Consider the following 19,791-nt stretch of genomic DNA (forward strand, 5'->3'; position numbering starts at 1 on the left):
ACTTGAAAGGTTGAAATATTGAAGTATTAATACATAGATAATATTTTTAGATCAAATATATGAAGACATTTTGTGAAATATTTGTGCTACAAAAATTATATATGATTTCCTGTTAGGTCATGTATTTACTTCTAGCTGGAATAACATGTTGACTTGTGATTTAATATTTTGTAGTGTTCTTTAAGGACCAATTCACTTTAACAAGACACTGTTAAGTCTGAAGGTAAAATGATACTCACGTATTTATCACACATTATATCATGCTTACGTTTTGTCACAAAAGGGGTCTTTATTCATGTGACCAAACATATTGATCTCTATAGAAGAACTTACCTTAGGACTTCTCACTGGAAAAAGACCTGAGACTAATAGTTTAGTTTTGATTGCCTAAATATAAACAACTAAATTAATGTAGACATCTTAGTTACTTAGGAGAATAAATACCTATTTTGAGGAATAGCCAGCTAGAAAAATATTTTTGTGTAGCTTTATATAAATTACTTAGCTGCCTAATGAAAATAAGCAATGAAATAGCTTTATTTCTATTCATTACTCTACATTTAAAAACATAGTGCTTAATATGTGATACAAAACTGTACACATCATGTCGTAAAATGGAGACCTCTATGTATTTAGCAACAGGTTATTTGTTTTCTATGGATATTAAGGTATTCTTTGTTAACATTGTCTAAAGTAGACATGTGTCCTTAATTTTATCTTACAATTCTGTTAACTGTGGCACCTACGTGCAAGTTAATTAAGTACCCATGTTCCTGAATTATTTAGAGATTAATTATTTGGTAATTGTTTTGCAAGTTCTCTCAATTGTGGTAATGGTTACTGTGAATTGGTGCCACATTTAACTTTTTGTTCCAACATTGTGAATTATATGATGTGCGAACATGAGAAAGTACATTCAGATTTTTATTTGGCATTAATTGCCTATAAAATAGTGTGCCTGTATGTTTGTGTCTATATGGTATTAGCTGCCCAACTAGCACTAAAGGAAATTATTGATTAATATAAGGTAATAAGTTCCCAAGTGGCTATAAATTTCACAGGTATGAATATAGTTAGGAAGCAGCTTTCTTCTCAAAGTTAGATATATCAGGTGCATAAAAATTAGATAGATTTTTTTCAGTATAATATTTTCATATATGCAGTGGTAATGGATGCACATGCATAACTTCTTTCAGACAGTGCATCTCCTAATACACAAAGTTTTGATTTCTTGGCTGTTCATCCTGTAGTATCTTCTGTCAATATGAGTAATGTTGCAGTACTGATATTGAATCGTTATATGATACTGCTTTAATTAATTAGATTACAGCCTTTAAAATAAGTGACACATTGAACTGACTTGAACAGTGATCTCTATCATTATATATTTTTTCTCAAGCCTTGCTGGCAGTGTCTTTCAGTGAGCATAATATGTCTCCCATGTGTAATATTCTCTTTGTAGTTGTGTTTGTCAGACTGTTTGTGCTGTCTCTCTGAACAGGGCTATTATAAATTATTAGTAATGCTCTTATCTATTTTCCACAGACTGTGTTTTACACAAAAATCAATAAAAATCAATGTAAGGTATTTTGCTTTTTCTTCTGTGCTTATGCAAAATAATTTTTAGCTTGTGTTTCTTTCTAATACATGGGTGCTCTGATAAACGTTTTCTTTGAGAGATAAAACTTGAATGTGAGTTCATAAAAATACTCTAGGGGGCAATTTCTTTCTTTTTCAATAACCGGATAACAGATTTTTCACGCGGACACACTGGATAGCTATATTCCATATCCTGCTGTAAGATATGCTCCATACTTTCAGAACACACAAGTGAACACTACAGTACTATCAGGATATATTCAATCCACTTTTCATTCAACAAACAAAAAGTTTGGCCATGGTGAGACTGCTAGGCTCAAGTAAGTTTGCCAGGTGTCTGGTTGTGTGTATGAGAAAGCAAACTCTTTAAACGAGACAAACAGGTGAAGCACTTTGCAGTCCTTCATATGAAAATACATAACTTTTTTTCCAAAGAGACATATGCCACCATAAAAGGAAAGAGGAAAACAATACATGAGAGGTAAAATCCTGCACAGCTATAGATCAGCAGCATAAACTGTTCTGAGTTCAGAGAAGTAAAGATGCATGAGTTAGTGGAGCTAGCAGCATTTGCATTGCTTTCACATTAGGTTACAGATTCCCAGCCTTCCCAGATTCCCAAATGGAATGTAGGTATTTTTAAAATTCAGAATATTTAATATGTTTGTGCATCTCTCTATCTCAGTGCTTGTTCTACTGAATGTTGATACTACACCAGCAGCTGGGGCCCCAAACTTACACCTTTGTCCAGCCGTACCTTGTACAAGAGCCTAGGTTGTCTCCTGTGACTTAGTGGGTTTCCTTACAATAATAACAATCAGTGTGAAAGTTCCCCTCAAATCCATACCACCCAGTGACCTGGGTGACCTGAACACTGTATTTTAATAGTATAAGCAGGTAAATTCAGATGTTGGAAGTTCTGTTGACTTTACAGGTTAAGGGTGAGTCTACTGCCAGCCACCTTACAGGTCTTTCCTTTTTTTCTCTGAATATCAAACACAGGAGTTCTGGCAGAACTGACTGAAAAAAAAAAAAAGAAACAAGAATAAGAAGGAAGTCAAGGAGTCAACAGACTAATTCTTAAAAAGTCTCTGATTTGTGTACTATAAAGACCTCAGTGTCATATTTGGTAAACAGTGCAGGTGGCTTTGGACAGTCTACAGGTTCAATATAGCCAGGGAAAGGATATCACTTGACTAGAGCTGAAGACCCCCAATGCAGCACATGAAAGGTGTATCCTGTGTTGAGTAATAGTCCTTCAAAAGCTTGCAACATGATTTCTTAAGACAGCAAATTCAGAGGGGTAGAGGAAATAATTCATTCAGCAAAGTCAACAGGAGATAAATGGCAGGCCTAGATTTGGAATTTTGATCTTCTAACACACAGCTGTGTCCTACACACAGTCCTGTGGTTTTTTTTTGAATTTAAGTTTGCCTCAAGAACAGAGTCTGCTGAACTGTGTATTCACACCAAAATAGTTTGTCCTCAGTCAAAACAAAAATCCTCTCTACATAAATATTTTTAAAACATTTCTTAACATTTGTAAGTCATAAAATTCAAAACTCAGAAGTAAGGCTTTGGTGTCTCAAATATTATCTATTACCAATGGAAGAGGTAGATGTGATAAAAACACAATATAAGCCTAATTGGGACAGAAAACTGTTAAGTAAATATTTTCACAGTTGATTGCAGGCTTTTGAGGATGGGACATTTGCCATTTGCCAAGGGCAGCAGAATCCCTGTAGTCAAACTTGCACATGTAGCTTTCATCCTAAGTTTTAAAAGCTTAATTTTGAATAAGGTGCACAGTGAGCAAATGGAGCTTTGCAATATGATCTTTGGAACAGTGAACCAACAAATGGCATGTGACCTAAGCTTATAATTTACAGACTAAGTTGCCCAATTTATGTATGTTCTCTATACATTTGTCATTCAAAACACAAGCAACAAAATTTCAAATCACTTAAGCTACAATGAAAATAAATGGTAGTGCTTTTTTTTAATAAACTTAAAAACTTCAGCTTATATAACTTCAGTTACTATCTGGGCACCAAGCAAAAAAAAAAAACAACTTATTCCGATTTGTTCATTGTTAACTGCCTGCAGACATATAAGCATTGTCAGTACAATTAATCTCAGATGCTTAATAGAAAATCTTGTTCCATCCAGCGTAAGCCCAGATACAAAACAGAATGTTCGCAGAAACAAATGTTTAATTAGAACATGGAAGGGCCAGTAAAATGGTTAGAGTAATGGAGAGATGTGTGTACATGGATGGATGAAAAGTGTCAAACACCAGATCCAAGACTGGCAGCTCCATTATCACATCAGGCGAAGGCACTACATAATGACCAGCAGGTCCTATCTTTGTATGACCTGTGTTCCTATGATCACAACTTGGGATGTTCTGCACGTCAAAGGAGCCATAGCATTTTCTAAATTAGAATCCTATATATGCTAGGCTATATTTTTGCTGTCATTTTGGAGTTGAATTTCTACTAAATACAGAGAGTGGATGGATATTTGTGTGTATATACAAATACAAAATATGTGGTATTGTGTATTTTCCCTTTGATGGAAAGAGAGCTCTATAATGTATGTGAGTATTAAACATGATATGGATCACTTCTGAAGAAGGCAGGTATGAAATGGGAGGGGTGTAGAATGCAAGCTGGAAAGAATGAAAATAAGAACTGTGTTGGTTACAGTCAGAGCCATAAAGGTTTCTTCCTTGTTTCTGTTATCAATCCTTTTCCTGTAAAAGCTGTCTGGAGATTCAAACATCCATATTAGCATTTAATAAATTTATTCACATATTCAAATGTTTCTTTGGAATCAGAGTAGTTAATTATTTGTTAATGAAAACTGAGGCTGGTAGCAACAGTGCCTGCAGTGGAAGACTTGGGGTATGTGCATATCCAAAGTTATGTATGTGCAACTTGTCCAAAGTGTATCCAAATCCTATTAAGGGAAGGTAAAGTGACGAGCCCAAGAGGTGTGTCATCTACGAATCCCGGGTGCCAACTAAGCTTCCCACACCTGCTCACTGTGGAACATATTCATATCTCCATGTGCTTCTGTCCCTGCCTTTATTACTTTTTTTGTATTGGTCTATGCAGAGAAAAGGTTCCTTTCCTCCTCTTCCCCGCAGCCAGGCTACCCCAGGCAGGTCTGTCCTGTCTGGGGTTTATCTAAGTGGTCTCCCATGGTAGTTTTTTTCATGATTAGACGTTACTGATCGACCAGGCTCTCCCTCCAAGCTCTCCCTCCAAGCTCCGTTCCAGTGGGGGCCCAGCTCCCGACACCGCGGCGGGGCGGTCCCAGGGCCCGGCAGTGCGGCCCCTGCGGGCCGGGCCGCGGCTGCGTGAGGAGGCGCCGCCCCGCTGCCATGGCAACGGCGCGGGCCGCGGCCGGGCGGCACCATGTCCTCCCTGGCCGTGGTCGAGCCCCCCGCCCCGCGGGCGGCCCCTCGCTCCCCGGGGCCCGGCCCCCCGCGCAGCGGCGGGGACCGGTGCAGGAAAGCCTCGGACACCGCTCAGGTGAGCTCTCCCTTGGGCAAGGTCACCTCCGGCCGGGAGCCCCTGCCCTGCCCTGCCCTGCCCTGCTGTGCCGTGCCGTGCCGTGCCGTGCCGTGCCGTGCCGTGCCGTGCCCTGTCCTGCCTTTCCCTGCCCTTCCCTTCCTTGCCTTGCCTTGCCTTGCCTTGCCTTGGCCAGCCACTTCGTCGGGCTGAGAACAAGCCCTGGTCTGTGCTCAGCACAGAGCCTGGATTTACCTATCCTTGGAGAGATTCATGTCGGTTCAACGCGGCTCTTTCACAATTTAAGGTTTAAGCACCTTTAAACATAAATCTCAAAAAAAACAAGCAAAGAAACAAACAGTTTAAAGTGTGACTTTTTCAGGATACACAGTTAAGATCAGTGGATTTGGATCACGTCATCAAACTACTGGAAGGTTCGGACTCTGTAAGTAACCCCGATAGCTCACTATCCCAGTTACACAGGTAGTAATGGGGCATAGACAAATGTTTTATAACAGTTACTTTAGTACCTGCACTAAATAAACCCAAATGAGTTTATTATATGCAGCACAGGTGGCTGAAGCTACAGAGCACAAAGCTGAGTATTTGTTCTGGTATTTGAACACTTCTAAAGATGGTCATTGTAATAGAAAATAGTATCAGTTCTGTTTTTATATTAAAACATACACATATATATAGGGAGAGGTAAGAGCCAGCATGGCTTCACACAGGCACTTAAAAAAAATGATTGGCAAGATTGGTAGATTGGTAGATTGGTAGATTGGCAAGATTCTTGGATACTAGATTCATGTACCACAAAATTCAGTAGAGGGATCTCACCTGTACAGTGGTGGAAAATGTCCAAAACATGTGCATTTAAAAGCTAGATGTGCAAAATTTCTAGCTCATCTGAGTTTAGAGTACTGGAACCTACAGCTGAGAAACAGAAATACATACAACCTTATAGAAAGTATGTAAAGAATTTTTGTAATTTCCCAAGTTAACTGCAAACAATTCTCCAGAGAGGTGATGGAGAAATATACCAAGTTCACTTTTGAAGAAAAATATGACTGCCTAGGCGCACAGGAAAGCAGCATCTCATGGGCTTCCACAGACTATTTTTGGTCTCCACAAGATGTTTTGGCAGATTCAATTCACTAAACCATCAGTTAATTTTGATCCAAAATACAGATAATTTATATTCTTAAAACAACAACTTGATTAAACCTAGCACATTTTAAGTTAATGCCCCAAAGATAAGTAGTTCAGGTATCTCCCCTCCCTTTTTTTGATGCAGAGCTGATAGAATAGACTTACTGACTGAAGAAAAACGTGCTGGGTGATACTGTTTACTGCTTCTATAAAGAGCATAAGATATATGATAATATGTCGAAAGGATTCTGAGCTTGTAGATTCCTGAAACAATTTCCTGGCCTGCCTCAAATTGCAGGCACTCAGAAGCACTGGAATGAACGCTGCACATCCCTGACACACCCTGACATATCCTCACTTCAGTTGTTTTCAGCTTTGAATTTGAACGCTGTTTCCTAGTGGCACAGAGCATTCTAAGCCACTTAGATCTACATGTGTACACGTTTCTGTCATGTGTGATATGGGTTTGGTTTTCTCAGTTGCTTTCCACAGAATCCCAAAGAATTTAAGAGAAAGAATCTACTCATTTGAACAAGAGTTTTAAAAAGCCTCTTCAGTTACAAGAGAACAGATTTCTTACTTAGAAATGAAACTTGATCAAGGAGTTAATTCTGCTGCAAAGTACTTTCAGAATTTCATTGTGTCTTGTGATTTTTTTAATTTGGTTTCCACTTTCATTTAAAGGGGATAAACATAATCATTTAATGTTCCGAGGCAAACTGCAATTAAAACCTGCTTTTCATTCTTTTACTTAAGAAAGATTTGGAAAAAGAGCAGCTGAAAACTCTCAAGAAGGTAGTCAAGCATTTTGAAAACGGGATTGTATCCTTTTTGCCACTGTAGAATTCTGAAGTCATGGTGGTTTATATATGGTAATACTCTGACTTCTCTGCAAAGCATGGAGACCAGGGATGGTTCACAGACATCCTTGTCATTGGCCTCCTTGTGCACACTCAGCCAGGGTTGGTAGATTGGCAAGATTCTTGGATACTAGATTCATGTACCACAAAATTCAGTAGAGGGATCTCACCTGTACAGTGGTGGAAAATGTCCAAAATGTAATTTGTGTACTTTCCAGTCAGAATAGACAAGCATAATAATTATCACTATTTAAGAAGCAGCAAATAAAATAGCAATGGCTTCCAGTAAGGAGGCATTTTAAAAAAAATTGAAGTCAAACTAATTTATCTGAAACTATTTTCATGGTTACAGTACAAATGGAGTAATCAGAAGTACTAGGAAGGGTGTGGGCATATGGAAAAATGTGATTAATTTCATACAGTTCAGCTAATTGCACAGTGATTTGAGCTCTCACATTACTTCAAAATTGAGCTGTGGCAAAGTACTTACAGGCAGTTTCTATGAGTCAGTGGATTGGTAGTAATTTCTCAGTCTCAGTTATCTGTTCAGTTTTGATTTTGTGCCTCTACCCTAAAATAGATAGTATGTTTTTGGGTCCAGATTTTCAAACTTCACTTAATCACTTGGGACCAGAGTAGAAAACAATTTAAATACCACAAGGCTGTCTAAGAATTTAGACAGGTAAATCTGACACCAGGATGTAAAAACTTTTCATCCTTCAGTTTTAGAAATTTAGTGCTGAACTTCTGGTGAGTTCAGCTAAGACACCTAAATCATATCTGCAAAAGTTATGCTTCTGTAAAAGTAGGGCTTCTTTGAAAAGCCTCAGTATTGACTCACATGCTTCTTTTAGACATCTAACTTTGAAAGCATTGGTCTTGTTTTTTCTTGGTCATGTCATTGAAGTATACATTCAACATTGAATACAATTTTCAACTTTTTCTTCTGATGCATAGCAGTACAGACAATCTGATTTCCTTAATTTCACATTAAAAGCCCCTTAAGGATTTAGAACAAATCATCAAAATTCTTAACCTGTGTTCAGAAAAAATGAAGCAACAAGAAACTTTCTCTGAGCCTTTATGTGAACTTATTAAATTATTTGGGTAAGTACTTCCACTCCTCTTTTAGAGATTTAAACACTGCTTATTAACATGTTTATACATTTTCTAAGGCAAGTCACCTATCCATACAGAATCTGTCTACGAACACCCGTATCTACAAGGTATCCTTTATATCACCTTTCCTTGTTATGAACTATGTTTTCCATGTGTCAAATTTCTCTTAACATGAAGGAGGGACTCAGTTTAGCAGTTCAGTATCTGTGGAGCTAGGTATTACATCATTCAAAACTTATTGACTGTGTCTTATTGCTTAAGTCATTCTGGGACTGCTGGCCTCAGAAGATTCACCATCCAAGTAGTGCTGAGATAAGTTTTGCTGTTTCAGACAAGTTCCCTAAGTGAGTTTATAGTCTAGGGTGACACAAAGACACTTTAGTACTTGAAGGTAAGCTTTACCAAATTACAAGCCATATTGCAGAAGAGAACAAACCACAGTAATTGGAGGATGTAGGATTTATATTTACTTTAAAAATGTATTGCATGAAATTTTGGGCATTTTCATTGTCATACTGTATCTTAATCTGTAGAATAGAATTTAGGTGTTACACACAGTTGTCAGTAGTTTTCTCCTCAATAATTCAGTAAAATTACTTATAGTATGTTTGTAACTACAGTTACTTCTGTATTTAATTACAAATGAAGAGAAAAAGGATTAAAAAAACCTGTCAGATAGAAAATTAGTGACATGGTAAAACAGATATTCAAATACATGGCTTCCTCTCGGCTATTAGGTTTAATAAACATAGAACTTATCAACTGAATCTTTTAGTTCCCTAAAGCACCATCAGTTGTACTGCTTTGCTTTGCTGCCACACAGTGGAGAATGAGAAGGTACATCACAGTTTCATTTTCTTTGGCATTTGGTAGAGGCATGACAAAACTGAGAATGAGTGTATGAAGTCAATAAAATGTAGCTGTGAGACTTTTCGTCTGTTAGAGCAGTTCAGCAATAGTTGTGGGTTTTGCAATGCATATATTTTGGAAAATTGCACCCTTGGGTTTTGATTTAATTTCTGTACTGTGGAAATTCCACCACAATTCACTGCTACTTCATATGACAGAGAAGTCTATAACTAGAGGCAGAGACTGTTTTTCACAGTTTAATTTCAGATACATGAACTCCTGTAGTAAAATATTCGACTCTCTCATAACTGCTTCTCTTTACCAGTCTTCTTCCCACTTTTTTTTCCAATGTCTGTTTTTCCCTCCCCCACCTTCCCCTGCATTTCTTCCATTATTTGCTCTCTCCTTTATTTTTCTTTGGCAGTGTTTACAGAGGTAAACGTACCAGAAAGCTGCTTCCACAGTGTGCGGTGCAGAGACCTCAGCAGAATATTGTAATGTTTGCTGTTAGATAGTTTTTAGCACTTACATGTTTATATCATATCTGAGTAGTTTTAAAATGCCATTGAATATTTCTTAATATTGTGGTTTTTAAAAATAAATTTGTTGTTGGGCTATTTGGAGTCAGCTTGTTGGTTTTACTTTTATCCATTTCAAGAGGTCTTGCCCAGAGATGTGATCCAGTTTTTTTCCACCTCTGCACGTGTCAGTATATAACCTAGCTCTGCAATAGCCTGATAGCGCCTAGCTTCCAGGATTTATCTTCCACATTTAAATGACATTTGTTTATTTAGCATTTCTTGTTTCATGATCTATGCATTATGAAAATATTACCTATGGACGTGTAGCGCTAATTGCCAACATGTAATTGCCAGATTATGAACCTGGAACTTTCAGTGAAGAATCAGCATTGCAAAGAATGTGTTCATTGTCCTTATTTGCAAAAATTATCAAGGAAGAAGAAAAAAGCTGTTGAACTTTTCTTGTGACTTGATTAAAACATAGTTGTAATATTTTTAAATTCCATTTTGCAGGTTACCGTTTCAAAAAAAGAAATCATCTGATGAAGTAAACTATTCCACTAAAGTTTCAAAATGCATTGCACAACTGGGTGAGTGGAACCTGATATGCCACAATAAAATCAAACGTATTATTAGCATGATTTTAATTTCTTGTTACCTTCTTAGTAAATGTAGGTAACTTTTTTTAATTATTCATTCAGTCCTCTCTGCTTTTTAGTATTAGGAACCATTCTCACTTTGCTCTGCAGCTAATGTGGAGATTAGCTAGCAGAATTACCTATTTGCCACTGTCAAAAGCTAAGTGAGATAAGTTTATCAGTACAGATGAAGAACTAAACCTGAATATAACCTCTTTCATTTAATTTTGATCTGAGAAATTCGTGTATTACTATAAACACTGAAACCTGGGATAAAAGGAACATATGTCCTTCCTGCTTCTTTGAAACCAAATAGAAGACACAAGTGAGAAACAGTAACTTCTGACTCCGAGCTCAAACCTTCAAAACCCAAAAGCCTGAGACCTATCACCTACAAAGACAAAATGCAAGGCAGTTTAATGCCATGCCTTACTAGGAGTAGTAGTTTCTGGCTTCAGCCTCCTGCTGCATATGAGCCATGAGCGTCTATGTTTCAGAAATATGTTTTAAGAGTGCTGTTGAGGAAAAGGTGTCAAAATCATATTTTAATGTCACTGGACCTCTTAATACCAAAATATCTTTTTACGACCCTTTTACATCTTTTTGCATGTCACATTTCTGATTTTCAAAAAAAAGTAATACTGTAAGCACTGTAGGTCAGAAAGGATTCAGAATAGAGCAGGAGTGATATATCAGCTCACTTAATAGTAAGATTTAAATAGTAGAAAGGTAGCACAATCAGCCTGTCACTCATGGAAAAAAAAATTATCTTTCCAATGGGTAAAAAAATACTTTTAGAAGTTTTTATTCTCACAGATCCAGGTAGACAGCAGAATGACCACCTGGTTTCAGGTAGTTACAGGTTCTCTTCAGAGTTACATGTCCAAAAAACCACTAAAATCTGAAAGGTGGTTTATATTGTCCATACTAGGCACTGGTAGCTGTCAATGAAATTATCTTGTGGAAAAAGATCTCTTTCCGTGCTCCCTTGATTTCATAACTGCTAGGAGCAGAGTTTCTGACATGGCAGTGATGACAACAGCTTAGTGCAGTAGCTTTCTTTAGAATTCCACAATTTCTGGAATGCCATACAATCTCTTATAAGCTTGTGTAGCCATAAAGCAGAGAAGATAACTTTTTGATTAAACTTATGCTACTCTTCCAAGACCCCTTTGTCCTCTTCAGTGTGGGAGTCTCTGTCCTTTCAATATTTTATAATCAAAATTTGCATTAAATTACAGATTTGTAAGGGATATGACCAAAGGAAATACTAAGTGCTGTAAAGAGAAGTGTTAAAAATACTTTCTAAAAAAATTATAAAGTTTGTAAATTACAATTTTTTTTCCTGTTTCTGACAGGTTATTTGATGAGAGTGCCAAGCTCCCAAGTTAGAATACAAATTTGTAAGTGTGTTATTAGCTTTTATAAAATGGAGCTACCAGGAAAACTACTTTCAGGTGAAGCACAGTATTTTTATTTTTTTATGATCCCAGCTACTTTGAAATGCCTATTTTAATAAGCTATGGATTAATTTTTCTTTATAAATACGGTTACTTTATCTCATATATTAAATATATGGCATTGGCAAATGTGCAATTAACATGTTTTTATAGAAATGTATGCTCAAAATCTGAAATTAGTTCACCAATGTATAAGGAACTATTTGTTACATTTATGGAATTCAATAGCATCCAGAAAATGTGAAGTGCTCACAAGTTCTCTGAAATGTGGATAATAGGGGAAAAAAGCAAAGTTAGTTAGGATCAGAATTGTAAGAAGAGAATGTAGTTTTCAACTTTGTATATGTAGCCTGGCGAGAAGCAGCTCTGGTTTCACCTGTGTTTGTTTGTGAGGGATAGATCTGAGCCCATCTAAATTCTGTTGAGTTCATATCATATAGACCCATTTGAGCATAGGCTTTGAATAATTTCTGTGACTTGTCTCTGCAGAAAGAAGCTACAGAGAGCTCAGGCATGATCCTCTGGTATTATGGATAGGCATGCAAACTGTCACCAGAATCCACTAGTATTTATTCCTTTGACCCGTATGATGGTGCCAGGGGCTGTTATCAGGCAAAGTCAGTCATGGATCCCCTCCCACAGGATGATGTGCCCTGAGACAGCACTAGATTTATGAGCAGCCAAGCCTCAGGTGAACATTGTCACAGTGTGGATCCAGAGCGCAGGTCGGGGAGCAAGCTTGATGTCAGTGTGCTCCTCTGCTGTGTTCCTGCAGCGTGGCACTAGTTCCTGTGCTCCCTTGGTAGTTTTAATTTATTTTAGGAGGCCTAAGCAAGCTTCAGCTGGTACAGCCCTCACAAGATTCTAGAAATATGAAAGCATTCCAATCTGGTTTTACCTTTTAAACAAGACTCAAATTTTGCAAGCAGCTCTGTGTACATTTAGTTCTGTATCTGTAAATAATTCCATTAGGATAAGTGAATGTTAAATATTGAGAGATTTTATTCTTCTTCTTCAGATTTAGAAAATCAGATACGTTGTCACAAAATGAAGAATGTGTTTCAGTCTGATTTTTTTAAGTCAAATTTTTTATCTCTAAGTATATATGTAACTCTTGCCAAGTTTAATCTTGCAGAGTTCTCATATCTATAAAGTAATATCAACTTGGAACCTATCAGAGTTTATGCTTAGTTAAAACTCCTTTCACTGTGTGCATTATCTCTATTTATCAATCCTATATTTCATGATGTTTGACATATATATATATTTATGCTGTTTAAGATAAACTTTACTTTCATGAGTTACTATGTAAAAATAAATATATTTTCTCGATGCTTCCCCTCTCCCCGTAATTCAGTAATGAAATACGGATTTGCATATGCATGGCCAAAAGTAAAATCAGGAACACATTAGAAAGTCAAGCTTATAAATCAAAGATTGGATGTTTTAAGTAATATGGTGATAGGAGGCATTAAGTCTGTAGTGAACAGGCTACAGAAGAGAACTAGGCTGTGCACCAACAACTTATTGCATGACTGAAGAAAGTTTTTCACCTCTCTCTAAGCCTGCTTTTGCTTTCATTCTGTAAATTCTAAGAAGCAATTAATTTGTTTATATAGCATTTAAATCTGCTTGAGGGTGTCTGTTGGATGTGCTTTAGGCACTATTCAGATGTAAGAAAAGCGGGTCTTATTGTGTATTTTTTTTTAAAGTGCTTTAAGACTAAGGAAATATGATACATAGTTGTCAATCCTTTCTTAAGAAAGGAAGAGTATTTTATGAAAATATGTATGAAAATTCTGAGTATTTATTGCATCAAAACTAAAGCTATTGTATGTGCAGGTTACCAGCCAACAAGTGCAAGTTATAAAATCCAGATGGCTGAATTAGGAGGATTAGCAGAAACTCTTGTTTTGTCACTAGCATTAGTTGAAAATCAACTTACTGAGAAGTTGTGGGTACTTAAAGCTCTCCAGCATCTCTCCAGCTCTGGTTAGTACGAACTGTTCTTTCAACAATCTCATTACTGCTGTTCTTAGACCATTTGTTCTCTGAACATACCTAAAACAATTACTGACCTACAGGGAATTAATTATTCAGATTTTCATAATTTCAGGAGCAAATTGCAGACTAATGATGAAGGCCCAAGCAGCCAGCAGGCTCTGTTTGTATCTAAATAGTGCTGATCCCTCAGGACAGCTGGTGTTCCGCTCCTCACATATCCTATGGAACCTGCTAGAAAACGCCTCAAAAGAAGAAGTTGTTAATCAGCTCAGTAACTTGGAATGTGTTCAGTAAGTACAGGGAAGCATTTTATGAATTAGTATTGTAATTTTGGAGACATCTAAAGCATTGCTGTTATGTAGCATTTTGCTTGAAATTAATTGAGAGAAAATGCAAATGGGGAAGGGAGGTCTCTCATTACATCCTCATTAAGTTTTCAGTATTGTCACACACAGTTGTGATTGTTATAGGGCAAGAACAAGGTGTTCTGCTGCATACTGCAGGAGGAATAGCCCTATCTAGTGCTTTGTATGATGAAAAAGTTCATTGCAGCATTTTCAAGCTTGCATGTTAGTCTCAGCAGGCCAGTATTCCTTCACCGCTGAAGTGCTTATGTTATAAAATTAGTAGGCAGTTCTGTGCTATGATATACAAGGCTTATTTCTAGATCTTCTGCTGGAGTAAATAACAGGTTCTTCCTTACTGAGTTACAGTGTTTTAACTATTTAAGTTTAGACCATTTCTTGTCAATAATCATTGAACAACATCCAGTTCCATGCTTGATTAAATATTAGGTCTTTCTGTTAATTAATTATAACACAAACAGTGGAAGGTGTAATTTGTAATACATGCACCTTGCATGTCTACTTAAGTTGGATGTCTAGTGGTACACTAAGAATCCATTTTATAATAAAGCTCTATGTTATTTCTCCTCCAGTTAAACCCTAAGGCTTTTTATCCATGCATAATGAGAATTCATATCTGTAGAGCTGTCTAACATTAGAATATGAAAGGAAAAGGTAAAATGCATTTAATTTTCTTTAAAGTGCTTTGAAAGAAGTATTTGTAGACGCCCTGCATGGTTTCCGGCACTGTGATCATCAGCTACGGAATGACCTCTTGGTGATTGCCACATTACTAGCTGAAAACCCTGCAGTACCTATGATTGTAAGTATTTATAGTTATATTCCAGAGACTGTCCTTTGTTATTATATTGCTCAGTAATTTTCCCCACTAGAGTTTTAATATTTATTCTAATGTGTCTCCAGTGCTGTTTTTTCTTGGATTTGCTGAGCAAGAAAGCATTCTTAATGAAAAAAAGGCAATTGTCTTTACCTCAAAGAGACTTCAGATCTGGAGGTCAATAGCCAATAGCACTGGCATCAGCCTTATTAGATACTTAGAAAATTACACTAATGCTATTTATGTGCAAAAGTTAATCTTAACTCTTGTATTCTTGTGCAGATTCTCGGATGTGCCATTCTGTTACAATGAGTTTTTGCACTAAATCTCATTTGTTGTTTGAAGATATGGGAGTACAGTCTACATTCAGATGGCCCAAATTCAATCTGTGCCTCATAACCAGCAACAAGAAGGGTTGTCCAAAATCAGCTCAGAAGCTCTAAGGAAGATGCTGAGAAAATAATTACTTAGGTCCAGTTAATGAGAGGCACATAAATTCTTTTTAAGACTAGATCACATAATGCACTATCATGACTTGCCTGAAATGTAGATGACTCTTTCTTCTGTAATATTTCGGAATTTTTATGAGAAACCTGAAGAGAAGTTAACTTTTTATAGATGTTAATACTCCTTTCATTTCTTGTTTTACAGTTGAGATTTAGAACTTCAAATGAAGTTGTGGCATATGAACTGAATAATTAAGCAATCAGATTCCTGTAGATCTGTTGGCTGTTAAGGAATGTGTTGCTTTCTACTTGAGTAGAAGTTTTCCAATTACTAAAGAGATTTCATAATCTGTAATGAAAATTACAGATTTTTCATTCAAGCTTTCCATTTAAGGCTAACTACTATGAAATGTCTGTTATACTACTGCAGTAACATATTTGATGTATAAAACATTCAAATTGTTTATTGGGCTTTAGAAATAGGGCAGTTTTTTCCTATAAGATAAGTAAAGAGGACGCATATTTTTAATTCCTTATTCTAAAATGAACAAAAATTGTTTCTATGCAAAGAAAATATTAAAATAAATTAAATTCTGTACTCTCAGCCTTCCTAGAGATTTTAAAAGGTATAAATATTGGAAAAGCATTAACATTACCATTTAATCCTGCTTTATAGATAATACCAGAGGAATTTGCTTCAGAATGCTCCCTTTTTTTCTTAATATACCATCCAAGCAACTTCAGAAATGTCAATCTTGTATTTTACATAATTCAGAAATCGGCACAGAAACCTGAGCCTTTGAAAAGTAAAATAGTTTTCTCACCACAAACAAACTGAAAAATATATGTAAAGTAAAGCTCATAAGGATATTATCTCTGTGTTAGAACAAAATTGTCTATTTGCTAATTGCTTACTGGTTTCCATCAGAATTTAGTACTGCTTTAATCAGTAAGGAGAAAACATCAGTAAATTTTAATATTGCTTTTTATTTAATCACTTTACAGTGTCTTTGTACAGAGAATTCATAACATAGAGACAAAAGCTAACAGGTGATATAGTTGTATACTTCAATGTTTTCTTTAAAATTACCTTTGCAACATTTTTCTGATTGTTAAAATCATTTGGGTGGATGCTAACTTTCAGAGCTAGGTTGAACAAACTTGAGCCCAGCTTTCTCTGGATGCATCTAAAAAGCTGCTATGAAACTAGAACTGCTTGATTCTCCTGGGATGTGTCCACAGTCTTTTGTGAGCTCTGCTCCTGTTGGAACTGGTGGAAAGCTCAGTGGTGGCTTTGCCACAGTACTGAAGCCAAGCTAATGTGTTATGTTGCTCAAGAAGAGCAATGTCCTGGTTTCTAATGGTTTCTAATCACCTCAGAAACAAAGCTCTTTTGCCTCTAGTGTTCTGCATAGACACCTTTCAGCCTTGGTCTTATCCATACTTTTATTACACATTGCTGTCCTTCTGTTAGCTCTCTAAGAGCTACGAATTACAAGAGTTTATTTTCTGAACTTTTAATATGTGGTATTTGTAAATGCATGCTGCCCATACATGCGGTTTTCATATGTTTACTTGTAAATGCACTGAAGTTGAAGTGTATTAATATGCACAACTGAAGCCACAAAATTATATGTACTGATGACTCTGATGTAAAAACATGCACAAACGCATTTTAAAACCCACAATTCTAAGAGTACTGAGAATAGGGGTTTCTTGTGTGGTAGATTATAGCAACGCATACATGTGTTTGGGAATTCCCCATAGAAGTTCAGACTTGTACTGAATGAAACATGGATTTAACTAATTGTACCCTTAGGGATGTCATTGTTATTGTAAACTGTCCAAATGGCTGATCTCTTCTTTGATAAAAGTCTGTTTATTCTGCCATAGGATACATTAAACTCCATATTCTGAGGAAACAAATCAAAACTAAAATAAATTATAGGTCTTAATTTTGCTGCAATTTAATTAATGTATGTTTTTCGAATGTCTATTAGGAAAGTGGATTTACAAAGCTCTTAATAGTACTTGCAACATTTAATGAAGGTAAGAGATTTCATACTACATAATTACATTATTTTTGCTTTTGATGATGATTTTTTTGTAACTCATTTACAATTTACTTCATAGTGAAAATTCCCAATCCCTTGGTAGAAGGTCTTAAACTTACCTACTCTTATGAGGACTTCGAGATGAAGAAGTTACTATTTAACATAATAGAAGTCTTATCTAAAAATCCATCTGCTGCACAGGTGAGTTGTAACAGAACAGAAGATACATTATGTGGGGAAAAAAAGACAAGGGAATCACATGAATATTACTTAGCTGTCCATCTGGCATAGTTTAGTACACTGAAATCAGCTGTTCTCAAAATCAAGAATCATACATAGCTTAGGCCAAATCCTGCTGTTTAAAGCAGCATACAATTTCTGTTTTAGAAAAGTTAGAAACTTAGACCATGCTAGGAAAATTGCAGACAACTGATTGCAAAGTATTATTAAAATACACGTGAAGAACATAATAAAGTTTAAGAAACCACAACCTGTGGGAAAGCTACAGAATATAAAGAACACTTGCAGTGTTCGTGACATGCTTTCTCAATAAAAAAGTAATTTTCTTAGTGTAGGACAGATAAAGTTGACTCATTGCTTTAGATTTTTCTTATTTGCTTGTGAAACCTGCAAGATGTCTCTCTTTCTGTTTGTCTCAACTCTGCAGCTCCTCAGTGAAAATGATGTGATGCCAGCTTTGCTTTATTATGTAAAACCAAATCAAAAACCTGGATTTTATGACTGGTCTGCTGCCCAGTATGAAGAATTACAGCTTCATGCAATTGCTGTTTTAGCTGCCGTGGCTCCTGTGTTAATAGATAAATATTTGTCCTGCCAAGCGAATACTCTTCTCCTTGTGTTTCTAGAATGGTGTATAGGCCAAGGTCAGTAAGTGCTCATGGCTTTCACACATAGGTAACCTCAAAACACAGTTCAACTGTACTTTCTTTCTTTGACAGGAAGGAAAAATGTAAAATTCATGAATTCATAATGATTCTTTTTCGGTAGGTCACTTAGAAAGCTAATGTTTCTAAAAAATAATCAACCATCATTTTTTTTTCTACTGAAGGATAAGCTGTTGCCCCTTTTCCTGTGTACCACTATACTGATATTCCTTCAACTCTACGGGCAGCCAAACACCTCTGCTGCCCGTGTTTTAAGCCAGTCAGATACTTCTATTGTGGCAGCAAGTCCAACCAGTAATTCTTGCTGTGAGGGAGGACATGTTAACTCAGAGGTGTACACAGTAAGACAGCTTCCAGACTAAAGATGGTTTGTAGGCATCAGGTATGGGCTAAGCAAAAAGATAACTAACTGCGCTCAATTTTAGTGACTAGATTGCTTGGGATAGATATTTTTATCTATTTATCTATTTATCTATTTTATCTATTTATCTATTTATCTATTTAGATATTTTTATGTTTTATTTGGGCCGAATGGATATCAAAAGGTTGATATTAAATGTCATGCTAAAGCAGATGTTTTCAGTTTTGAAGACTGCTCATTAACCTAGTATGGTTAAAAAATGTTAAAATGATTTTAAATGTTCACCAAAATCATACCTTGCTTATGCATGTACAAAGTATAGCCTTACACAGAAAGGCTTATTACTACAGGGTTTTAAACAAGAATCCTGTTTAATTTTAAGGGGGATTTTTTGTTAATTTTTAGCTTACGCTGATTTTTTTTTTCCTGAGACATTATTATTCTGAGCATACACTGTGCCAACCCAATATTCATTGTGATTGCTCCACAGATCCTTTCTTTGGTCAAGGTAACAGTTTCCATGGAACAGGTGGTCGTGGCAACAAACTTGCACAAATGCGCTACAGCCTCAGAGTGCTGAGAATTGTTGCCTCCATTTACGATGATGCTGTGAACCTTAATTTGTGTGACCAGGGAGCAATTAGCCAGCTACTGGGTAAAGCACAATTTGTATTGCTGTACTCAAATTAATGCATTTCTGTTGACACTAAGACTGTTCGTGCTTTTTGGTGTGCTGTGCTTTTAGTGTGTTATTCCTTTGACTGCTGAAAAACTGAAAAACCTCTAATAATTAATCCAAGATGTAACTGATTTGATTTTTAATTTTTTTTTTACATTACAACATACAATGAATTAAGCAAAACAGACAGCTCTAGAAGTCCAGGTATTTAATTTCAAAGCGAAAGCTGTCCCTTCTCCCTTTATGATATTGCATTTGTTACATCTTGTATTTTCATTGTGGTAGTCCCTAGGAACTCCAGCCATGAGTATTTTCCTGCCTAAGTCTATTATGGTGTCACTTTCCACAACTCCTCTTTAGAGTAGAAAAAAATTAATAACAATGTACTTTTATATGAACAACATGAAGAATAAGAGAAGAATAAAACTGCTTAACTGCTACTCC

General features: G+C 36.3%; 1 protein-coding gene across 2 annotated transcripts in view; it reads left to right on the plus strand.

The window, feature by feature from the left end:
* Positions 1-4,972: 4,972 nt before the first annotated feature.
* LOC114002847 (GTP-binding protein 10-like) overlaps positions 4,973-19,791 on the plus strand; it is a 52,611-nt gene continuing 37,792 nt past the window's right edge. The window contains exons 1-13 of one of the 2 annotated variants that reach the window (XM_027749191.2): positions 4,973-5,138; positions 5,500-5,562; positions 7,030-7,091; positions 8,127-8,236; positions 10,132-10,208; positions 11,615-11,713; positions 13,559-13,708; positions 13,833-14,010; positions 14,767-14,887; positions 17,349-17,397; positions 17,482-17,603; positions 18,070-18,286; positions 19,159-19,323. In XM_027749191.2, the coding sequence (XP_027604992.1) occupies positions 4,988-5,138; positions 5,500-5,562; positions 7,030-7,091; positions 8,127-8,236; positions 10,132-10,208; positions 11,615-11,713; positions 13,559-13,708; positions 13,833-14,010; positions 14,767-14,887; positions 17,349-17,397; positions 17,482-17,603; positions 18,070-18,286; positions 19,159-19,323 (1,564 nt within the window). In that variant the 5' untranslated portion in view covers positions 4,973-4,987. Of the gene's footprint in view, positions 5,139-5,499; positions 5,563-7,025; positions 7,092-8,126; positions 8,237-10,131; positions 10,209-11,614; positions 11,714-13,558; positions 13,709-13,832; positions 14,011-14,766; positions 14,888-17,348; positions 17,398-17,481; positions 17,604-18,069; positions 18,287-19,158; positions 19,324-19,791 lie in introns of both variants that reach the window. The other variant, XM_027749192.2, reaches the window with a different exon arrangement.

The sequence above is a fragment of the Pipra filicauda genome, unplaced genomic scaffold (assembly GCF_003945595.2).
Source record: "Pipra filicauda isolate LSUMZ 115617 unplaced genomic scaffold, ASM394559v2 scaffold105_size2325265_pilon, whole genome shotgun sequence".
Taxonomy (NCBI): Eukaryota; Metazoa; Chordata; class Aves; order Passeriformes; family Pipridae; genus Pipra; species Pipra filicauda.